Source organism: Oncorhynchus nerka, linkage group LG10, assembly GCF_034236695.1.
Source record: "Oncorhynchus nerka isolate Pitt River linkage group LG10, Oner_Uvic_2.0, whole genome shotgun sequence".
In the NCBI taxonomy this organism is placed as follows: domain Eukaryota; kingdom Metazoa; phylum Chordata; class Actinopteri; order Salmoniformes; family Salmonidae; genus Oncorhynchus; species Oncorhynchus nerka.
The window spans coordinates 200,984-212,209 of record NC_088405.1 but is presented as its reverse complement, the minus strand read 5'-3'; the positions used below and the strand labels follow the sequence as shown (position 1 = coordinate 212,209).

The window sequence follows — 11,226 nt, the reverse complement described above, 5'->3', positions numbered from 1 at the left end:
GTTCCCTCTGCTGTTTCCTGAAGTCACAATCATCTCCTTAGTTTTGTTGACGTTGAGTGTGAGGTTATTTTCCTGACACCACACTCCAGGCCCTCACCTCCTCCCTGTAGGCCGTCTCGTCGTTGTTGGTAATCAAGCCTACCACTGTTGTGTCGTCCGCAAACTTGATGATTGAGTTGGAGGCGTGCGTGGCCACGCAGTCGTGGGTGAACAGGGAGTACAGGAGAGGGCTCAGAACGCACCCTTGTGGGGCCCCGTGTTGAGGATCAGCGGGAGGAGATGTTGTTGCCTACCCTCACCACCTGGGGCGGCCCGTCAGGAAGTCAGTACCCAGTTGCACAGGGGTGGTCGAGACCCAGGGTCTCGAGCTTGATGACGAGCTTGGAGGGTACTATGGTGTTGAATGCCGAGCTGTAGTCGATGAACAGCATTCTCACATAGGTATTCCTCTTGTATTCCTCTTCCTCTTCCTCTTTCCTCTAGAAAGATCAGGATTGTAATTTTAATATTTGTACCAATATTTAACAAAAAAATAAATGTCACTAAACTACTTCCACATACGTCCTTCCGTGTTTTTAACCGGTACGAGGGGATCTTCAAATCAAATTGTATATGTCAGTACCGTGAAATGCTCACGTTCACGTCCAGTGAGGCTTATGGACGTCCTAGAGTAAAACATGTCGTTTGTAGGCCTAACCGTTCCGACGCTCATTTTTTGCTCAATTAATGTTTTATTTTTTAAAAACTCATAATGACAATAAAACAACATCACAAAATATACAGGTAATTATATACAAAAACAAATCTATGTCCCAGAAAGATGCTACAACAATGTTTGTTTACTGACGGGCTATTGGTCCTTTTCCCGGGCCGTCAGTCACCCAGTGGGACAACGTCCAGATTGACCTGTAAACAGTGATCTGATGACTTCATATCGGTGGATTTAGTGGGAACTCCATGTCATCCTCTATGTCCAGCTCTTGGTCTGTATCGTCTGAAATGTCTGACTCTATTTGTCCTTGTGATAGAGGCGACGTGGAACACTGCAACCGACTGTGAGTGTGCGTCATCTCTGTAGCCCTACATCTCTGGTCCCGGCCCGGACTGAGGCTCACACCTGACTCCGGTCCCTCCTCGCAGTTTCTCCCGGTGCTATCGTCCTCCAGATCTGTCTTACTGCCGGTAGGGTTCTCCTGGGGGGAAATAACAACAACGGTGACCAATCAGCCACAGCGTACATTTCACATTGGGTATGCCATTGGCATTGTGCATGAATGTTACGCACAGGCTACTCAAGCACGAAATCTATAATAAATCTATAATAAATGTTTGTTTTTTTTAGCTTGAAATTGGATATAAATAGCCTTTTCTCTATTCATAATTGACACCTTTAATCGAAAAGTACATTAAACCCCGTCCTAATTTATTCATACCTGCTTCAGTCGCCTCCACTTGGCTCTTCGATTTTGGAACCACGTCTTCACCTGGAAAACAATGTCAACGAGAAATGTTTTAAAATGTTAGTCTACTAGATTGTGTGTCAGATCAAATCATTTATCTAAGACTATATGCCTATGCGGAAATCAGTTGAATGAAATGTCTTTAAAAAAAGAAGAAGAATGTAATTGATGATACGGATGAAACGGATAAAATCCAACAGACATGAATAGATACTAGATGTGGAACCTAATAAAACATACTGCTGACCTGTCGTTCACTCAGTTGCAACATTTTAGCCAGTCGTTTTCGTTCGGGGGGTGAAAGATATTTCTGTGTCTCAAACTTCTTTTCCAGCTCTATTGTCTGGTCGTTGGAGAATCGGACTTGTCCACCTTTTCTCTTGTGCAGTGGACGCTGAATGAACGGGCTCCATAGAAGTTGTTTACCTTTGTAGACAAAAAAAATACAAAATAATGATTTAATATTGAAAAACATGTTTTAGACAAATGGGGCAGAATTATATGCTGAATGTTAGACCTTTAAAGTAGCCCCCACAAAAAAAAGTGAAAATAAATCAAAATGGTTTTCGTTAAACTTGATTCGTTTCTCCTCCAGCAGAGGCCTAAATGATTCTATGCAAATATTTACACTGTTTATAATCTTTCTTTTGTCGGTGTTTTGCAGGCATCCGTTTAACCTCCGTTTTTAAAGGAAGGCCGTGAGTTGAAACTTGAAGCAGAGTGGAGAGAGTAGAACTATGGCAAAATATCCGTCCTGTGTTTCCTGTTGCTTTGCCTCACCAGTTTCTCTCATTTTTACTAACGACCTTTCCATCAACATACTGCAATTGATGCTTTTTTAAAATCGACATATGCTTTAATCAGCTTATCTCATTAAACTATAAGCATAACCTCATAAGAATACAATAATAATAATCACCATTACAATAGTTAAATCCTTAAAAAAAAACATATATTATATGTGTATATACACACACACATATATATACATACACATACATATATATCTTCCAAAAGGCAAAAAATAAATAATCGCTTTAAAAAAAATTATATGATTCGTTATACCCCAAAAATATTTTGGTTTTGTGGCACAATGATCAAACCCATATTTTTCTTATAGGCATGAATTGAATTATTTAATAAATGAAATCAATTGGATGAAATAGTGAAATTCAAATAACTTCAAAAGTCACCCTAAAGATTTTAAATTGCGTCAGTTCATAGGCCTATTTCATGTTTTGCAGTTTGATTATTTTAGCAACCATAAAGTCACAATCCACCGCAGAGGAAATGAACAATATCAGACAAACGGATCCCGGCTATCAGAAGTCGAGTGTTTCCTGAATGTGTCTGTATTGAGGATGTCGATAAAATAATCAGCATCATGCACGACTCCCGGGGAAGAGGCTGCTCGAGGCCGCCAGGAAAACATTCAACAGCTTCTGAAAGCAGATTTACTCCTATCGAGAGCTCAAGACTTCCTGTATGAACGGAAAGGTCAGGCTTGCTGAACAGAGGCAGTTCACCCCAGGGCGACACTTTAATGCTGAAATAACAAGTGATTTAGAGCATGTTTTAGTCGCAGGATACATCGGATGTTTGAAACAATAACGGATTTTTCACCCCCAAAAAACTCAAGGTGGTTGATTTAAGTGGCCCAACACTTTAACAATTAGCAAATGAAACAGATAACTTAATGTATTTAGGTAAATTATGCCTGAAGTAAATAAACTATGTTCAAGCATCATATAATGCTTACACATTTTTACCTCTAAAACATACTACCACTTTAGGAAGGAAACCTGCAGCACGCAGAATATGAGAATCTAGTTTCAAAATCAAGTACACGCACAAACTTTTAATCTCCTTTCGCCGACACATTGTACATAGGTTATTACAGACGTATAGTAGTTGTCAACATTAAAGTATCTTTAACGAATTTCAGCAGAAAAACATCCAAACAGGTAAGAGATTGATATGAGTTGAACTCACCAAGCGGGTCGTGCCTGATCAGAGTATAGTCCCCCATAGAGCGGTGGAATGGATACAGTGAATTAGCGAAAGCCCCGGAGGCATACGTGGCGGTGAGCGCAGCGTGGTGAGAGAACGCAGGGTGGATCGGTGTCGGTTCATAGATGGGGGTCCGGTACGGAGAGACCAAACTGGTGAAGGATGAATTGGGTGACGGTAGATTTGGCGTGGAGACCACCGCTGAAGACTGGGTCAGGGTCTCATTTCTCCCCAGGATGTCTTCGATGTAGAAAGGAGTTGGGTGGACGGGCTGGATAGGGGTCGGCGCGTAAAGAGGAACACCCATGGCTGAAGGCGCACTGTGTTGGTACTGCATGATCACACTGTGTTGGTACTGAATAATATCTCTATTCAACTATATTATTTTCTGCTGTCAAAGGAAGAAGTGTAGGAAAGTGTAGGAAACCTATAGGCGCCTCTCTCTCTCTCTCTCCATGAGTTGGCTGGTGAGTGTGACCTCAGTTAAAGCTACTTCATATCTCAGCATTAGAGGGAGGAGATAACGGAGCAGGCCACTTCCTGCAGGTACACACACACACTGCGATTGGTCCCCTCGGCAAATACACTTTATAATTCAATAATATCCAATCATTAGGCTATCCTTTATCTTACCTATAAGAGCCTATGTTCATTCATAAAATAGGCCTTTACGTGTTATCTGTTAAAGAAAGAAAGATGGTATGAACATCTCAGGAGATGTGGCACATGTTAAAAAGACATTTCTTTATAAGTGATTCAATAGGCACGTGGTTTTCCATATTAAATAGAACAGGCTATTCACGTGGTTTTCCAGATTCAATAGAATAAGGTCATTCATGTGGTTTTCCAGATTCAATAGAACAGGCTATACACGTGGTTTTCCAGATTCAATAGAATAAGGCTATACACGTGGTTTTCCAGATTCAATAGAACAGGCTATACACGTGGTTTTCCAGATTCAATAGAATAAGGCTATTCACGTGGTTTTCCAGATTCAATAGAACAGGCTATACACGTGGTTTTCCAGATTCAATAGAACAGGCTATTCACATGGTTTTCCAGATTCAATAGAACAGGCTATACACGTGGTTTTCCAGATTCAATAGAATAAGGCTATTCACGTGGTTTTCCAGATTCAATAGAACAGGCTATTCACGTGGTTTTCCAGATTAAATAGAACAGGCTATTCAGTGGTTTTCCAGATTCAATAGAACAGGCTATACACGTGGTTTTCCAGATTCAATAGAACAGGCTATACACGTGGTTTTCCAGATTCAATAGAACAGGCTATTCACGTGGTTTTCCAGATTCAATAGAACAGGCTATACACGTGGTTTTCCAGATTCAATAGAACAGGCTATACACGTGGTTTTCCAGATTCAATAGAACAGGCTATACACGTGGTTTTCCATGTGCATAAAACGTAGAAAAAAAAACTTCTAATCTGTAAAAAGTAAATTATAATGGCCTGAATCATTCGGATATTTGGAGTACATTATCACAGAATATTACTTCAGATTTAAACGGCAACAACAGATTGTAAAATACAACTGTATCTGTGACAGGTGATTAACTCATGATGTGGATGATTGCAATGATCCTGAGGCTGATTCCTGTATCAGTGAGCCAATAGAGAGACACTATAGTAGCCCGTCAGTATAACAGTGCTGTGTGTTGTGGGTCTATTATGAATGTTAGTGGTTTTAAATAGCTAACCGAGTAGGGGCTCTATCGGATTATTCCCGCATCGTTTCCTCTTCTTTGTTAAACAGTAATGAATACATTCCGTTATAACTTCTCTAATGTTTCAGTTTGATCAATAATAAGTCATCTGTGCTCTCTCCAGTTTAAAACAGAGTCCATGACTACGAGCAGGCCCTAGCCTACACGTTGAACATTTGTGTAATATTTCGCAGCCTATTTGGGTGTATTCTATATTCACTGAAGGTGCAATTTTGTAACTCGGCTCTTTTCAGCTCTTTTAACAGTTATTTTTCTTTGTCTTGATGCAAAATTGTGCCGCAAAGCTGAAATCCCATTGACAATAGTTCCACTGATTAGCCGATTCGATTTTTCTACAAGCGAGTCACTCTACTAAAGAAAACTTTCTAACGTCGTAATTTAGATAAAAGAGACCCGAAGAATAAACACTGATATGAGAGAAGCTGAGACATATAGCCTCACATGAAAGTCAAATCACTAGGATGGCTAATATTTGGACTTTGACAATGATTGCAGTGAATTGATCGGAGTGGCGTCCGGACTTCTGTTCCGACAACAGCTGATAGTTACAGAGAGCAGGGTGGGTGGTCATCGCTGTCTAATGTCGTCGAGCCGCACCGACGTTGTTGGCGACACAAGGCCGATTTTAGAGATGTTTTTGAATTTAATGGAGTCAATTCATAAAAACGGTTTTTAATCAAATCAATTATCATCAAACACCCAACTGTATCTATTCTAAATATGTGGTATATTATTAAAGCTAATCCCATGAATATCCATAGGCCGTCTAGGCTACTTTATCCAGTCTACTGTGAGAGAAAGTAAGAGGGTGTAGCCACAGGCTTTAGGACCATAATCTGTTGTGTCACAGATGGATATTCGTTTTCAACTAATTATACAAACGGGGTCTTCAGCGCCTGTTATCACCTGATTAGGTTCATAGTGTTGAAATGAAGGACTCATTATGGTGATTAGGCTACCTACATGTAATTACAGTTTATCTGCCCCCAGGTTACCAAGTAACATCATAGATTATTCGACAACAATTAAAATGCTCATGGTTTGCGACCTGATTTATGCTGCCTAGTGGTTAGAGCGTTGGACTAGTAACCGAAAGGTTGCTAGATTGAATCCCCCGTGTTGACAAGGTAAAAATCTGTCGTTTTGCCCCTGAACAAAGCAGTTAACCCACTATTCCCCGGTAGGCCGTCATTGTGAATAATATTTTTTCTTAACTGACTTGCCTAGTTAAATAAAGGTAAATAAAGGTTAGATTAAAAACAATGGTTTCACTTTTCCCCATTGAGTGCCGCCTGCCTGTGTGATTTATGGACCACCTAAACAGAAGGAGCATCATTGCTGCCATCTACAGGAAGATAGATATACAGAGCAGACTAGTTTTTTATTTCTGAAGGGTAAAAACTGTGCATCTCTTATTGAATGACAAACAACAAACATGTCATGTTCCCACTCCTACTAGGAGTAGTACTGTTGACCAATCACCGACGAAAGGGGCGTGGACTTCGGATCCAGAATTTTCACAAAATGTCACGTGAACAAACAACCTCAAATCAGAACAAACCAAAACCAGATCAAAAAGGGGCTGATATGGTGGCCGTGATAAGGGATTTTAGAAAAGGCCCCCCATCTCGATGGTGTTGAGAAATGTATGTAGTTTTAAAAGCTAATTTCCTGCAATTCTACACACATTTTTGCCATGCAAATGAGAGAAAAAGTTGAAGTTTTAAAACTGATCTCTCCTTTAAACTCCTCTCTCATTCAAGGAGTCAATTGGGCGCTAGAACAAAAATCCAACCTGAGCACCAATTATGTGAACAAGAAACTCAACATATTAAATATTATCCAGTATTTGAGATAATAATAATAATACATTTAATTTGTTTGGCGCTTTATATTACAGTTATCTAAAACTTAACTTGTCCTCTGCAATATCGTAAAGCGTTGAAATCATGACATTAAGTACTTTCGAGGAATATAGGGACGTTTCTGGAGTCATACCCAGACCTTTACAAGGGATTGCTTGACGATTAGCTTAGCAACCGCTGATAACCGGAACGTGATTGGTCGACAGTCTGCGGGGCGGAGCGTTATATATGTTCCTCTATTCATTTCCTGCTGGGATTCTTATCTCCTCCTTTTCTAATATGGCTCAGCCAACCAAAATCTCACCAGGGGGAGCGGCTGAAAGCGGATGTTTCCGGTTTTCAAGATACAGTATTTTCCATAGAATTAGGAATTAGAATACTAGAATCAGTGGCGATATTAAGCATGTAAATCTTGGTATGGCAAACTCAAAAAAGATTTTATGCATGCCAGCAAAGCCACTACACATCACAACACGAAACAATACATTAATTGCACTATATAACGGTGACAAACTGTTAGGACCTACATAAAGATGTCCCAACAGCAGAGCTTTCTTTTCAGCACCATGGAGTGACTCCTTACCACTGCTACACCTGGTTGTCAGCGGAGCCTTGTCTTGCAGAGAAACAGTTCATTCAGCCTCATTTACTGCCTTTTAAAAAACATACAGTACCAGTCCAAAGTTTGGACATGCCTTCTCATTCATGTTTTTTATTTTGTACTATTTTCTACATTTACATTACATTTACATTACATTACATTTACATTACATTTACATTTAAGTCATTTAGCAGACGCTCTTATCCAGAGCGACTTACTTTCTACATTGTAGAATAACAGTGAAGACATCAAAACTATAAAATAACACACATGCAATCATGTAGTAAACCAAGAAAGTGTTACACAAATCAAAATATACTTTATATTTAAGATTCTTCAAAGTAGCCACACTTTTTCTTGATGACAGCTTTGCACACTCTTAGCATTATCTCAACCAGCTTAATGAGGTAGTCACCTGGAATGCATTTCAATTAACAGGTGTGCCTTGGTAAAAGTTCATTTGTGGAATTTCTTTCCTTCTTAATGAGTTTGAGCCAATCAGTTGTGTTGTGACAAGGTAGGGGTGGTATACAGAAGATAGCCCTATTTGGTAAAGACCAAGTCCATATTATGGCAAGAACAGATCAAATAAGCAAGAGAAACAACGTCTATCATGATTTTAAGACATGAAAGTCAGTCAATCGGGAAGATTTCAAGAGCATTTAAAGTTTCTTCAAGTGCAGTCGCAAAAACCATCAAGCGCTTTGATGAAACTGGCTCTCATGAGGACCGCCACAGGAACGGAAGACCCAGAGTTACCTCTGCTGCAGAGGATAAATTCATTAGAGATTAACTGCACCTAAGATTACAGCCCAAATGAATGCTTCACAGAGTTCAAGTAACAGACGCATCTCAACATCGACTGTTCAGAGGAGACTGCGTGGATCAGACCTTCATCGTTGAATTGCTGCAAAGAAACCACCACTAAAGGAAACCAATAAGAAGAAGAGACTTGCTTGGGCCAAGAAACACGAGCAATAGACATTAGACCGGTGGTAAGTCGCTCTGGATAAGAGCGTCTGCTAAATGACTTAAATGTAAATGTAAATCTGTCCTTTGGTCTGATGAGTTCAAATGTGTGATTTTTGCATCCAACTGCAGTGTCTTTGTGAGACACAGAGTAGGTGAACGGATGATCTCCGCATGTGTGGTTCCCACCGTGAAGCATGGAGGAGGAGGTGTGATGTCTTTGTGAGGCACAGAGTAGGTGAACGGATGATCTCCGCATGTGTGGTTCCCACCGTGAAGCATGGAGGAGGAGGTGTGATGTCTTTGTGAGGCACAGAGTAGGTGAACGGATGATCTCCGCATGTATGGTTCCCACCGTGAAGCATGGAGGAGGAGGTGTGATGTCTTTGTGAGACACAGAGTAGGTGAACGGATGATCTCTGCATGTGTGGTTCCCACCGTGAAGCATGGAGGAGGTGTGATGTCTTTGTGAGACACAGAGTAGGTGAACGGATGATCTCCGCATGTGTGGTTCCCACCGTGAAGCATGGAGGAGGTGTGATGTCTTTGTGAGACACAGAGTAGGTGAACGGATGATCTCTGCATGTGTGGTTCCCACCGTGAAGCATGGAGGAGGAGGTGTGATGGTGCTTCGCTGGTGATACTGAAGAGGCTATATTGTAGAGGCTGTTTATACAGAAAATTGGTATTAAACCCATATGAACTGTATCTATAATTAAAAATCTAATCAAATCTAATTTTATTTGTCACATACAAATATTTAGGAGATGTTATTGCGGATGTAGCGAAATGCTTGTGTTCCTAGCTCCAACAGTGCAGTAATATCTAACTAAATACTTGTGTTCCTAGCTCCAACAGGGCAGTAGTATCTAACTAAATGCTTGTGTTCCTAGCTCCAACATTGTAGTAGTATCTAACTAAATGCTTGTGTTTCTAGCTCCAACAGTGCAGTAATATCTAACTAAATGCTTGTGTTTCTAGCTCCAACAGGGCAGTAGTATCTAACTAAATGCTTGTGTTCCTAGCTCCAACAGTACAGTAGTATCTAACTAAATGCTTGTGTTCCTAGCTCCAACAGTGCAGTAGTATCTAACTAAATACTTGTGTTTCTAGCTCCAACAGTGCAGTAATATCTGACTAAATGCTTGTGTTTCTAGCTCCAACAGTGCAGTAATATCTGACTAAATGCTTGTGTTTCTAGCTCCAACAGTGCAGTAATACCTAACTAAATGCTTGTGTTCCTAGCTCCAACAGTGCAGTAATACCTAACTAAATGCTTGTGTTTCTAGCTCCAACAGTGCAGTAATATCTAACTAAATGCTTGTGTTTCTAGCTCCAACAGTGCAGTAATATCTAACTAAACTAGCTCCAACAGTGCAGTAATATCTAACTAAATGCTTGTGTTCCTAGCTCCAACAGTGCAGTAATATCTAACTAAATGCTTGTGTTCCTAGCTCCAACAGTGCAGTAATATCTAACTAAATGCTTGTGTTTCTAGCTCCAACAGTGCAGTAATATCTAACAATTCACAACAATACACACACATCTAAAAGTAAAACAATGTAATTAAGAAATATATAAATATTAGGACGAGCGACGTCGGAGTGGCATTGACTAAAACATTAGAATACATTTGAAATTATTAACAGCATTCTTACATAGGTATTCCTCTTGTCCAGATGGGATAGGGCAGTGTGCAGTTTGGTGGGGATTTTATCGTCTGTGGATCTATTGGGGCAGTAAGCAAATTGAAGTGGGTCTAGGGTGACAGGTAAAGTAGAGGTGATATGATCCTTAACGAGCCTCTCAAAGCACTTAATGATGACAGAAGTGAGTGCTACTTTTACTGGCAATATTTTAAGTTGTCTATAATTCAATTTCACAATTTCTAATGGATCACATGCCTTACTTTTATGTTCCTGCTCAAGTAAAAGCAGGAGTGGTGGCAACTCTGAAAAACTGATCTGGGGACTCCTCTCAGGCGGCAATGTAATAGCGTTTCAATCGGTGACGTCACTTGCCCTGAGACCTTGAAGTAGCAGTTCCCCTTGCTCTGCAAGAGCCGCGGCTTTTGTGGAACGATGTGCCCATCGATTGTTGTTGATGTGTGCAGAGGGTCCCTGGTTCACGCCCGGGTATGGGCGAGGGGACGGTCTAAAGTTAGTACTGCTACATCAACAAACAACACACAAAGGCTTAAAACAACTTAGCCTGAAAATCCTCATAGCATAAATTCAAGTTTAGACAATTAAATTGGTAGCTGCAGTGCTCACCTATCCCTCTGTGCCTATCAGTTATTAGAGATAGCAGTTTAGGACTCAACATTGCATGATTTCTAGCCTGGAAAGCCGCGTGTCCGCTATTTAAAATTCTTTTTGACGTGGAGATCCGTCAAAAAGACATGTTAATAGCGCCCACTAGCGACTATACAGGATACATGATCGCTTACACATTTGCATTTTCCCAACACAAGTTTAGACAAACCAAAACGCCTAAAAATGTAATGACAAATACAGTAATATCAAACAACGTCACTTGTTTCAACGGCACGAAGACAGTCAAATGTAGTATAACATTT

General features: G+C 40.4%; 1 protein-coding gene across 1 annotated transcript; it reads right to left on the bottom strand.

The window, feature by feature from the left end:
• Positions 1-711: 711 nt before the first annotated feature.
• LOC115128153 (hematopoietically-expressed homeobox protein hhex) lies at positions 712-3,945 on the bottom strand. The gene is made up of 4 exons (XM_065022891.1): positions 3,453-3,945; positions 1,708-1,886; positions 1,434-1,484; positions 712-1,193 (listed from the first exon to the last, which is right to left on the bottom strand). Exons 1-4 carry the CDS (start codon positions 3,805-3,807, stop codon positions 930-932), a joined length of 849 nt encoding a protein of 282 aa, XP_064878963.1. The 5' UTR covers positions 3,808-3,945; the 3' UTR covers positions 712-929.
• Between the last annotated feature and the right edge of the window lie 7,281 nt (positions 3,946-11,226).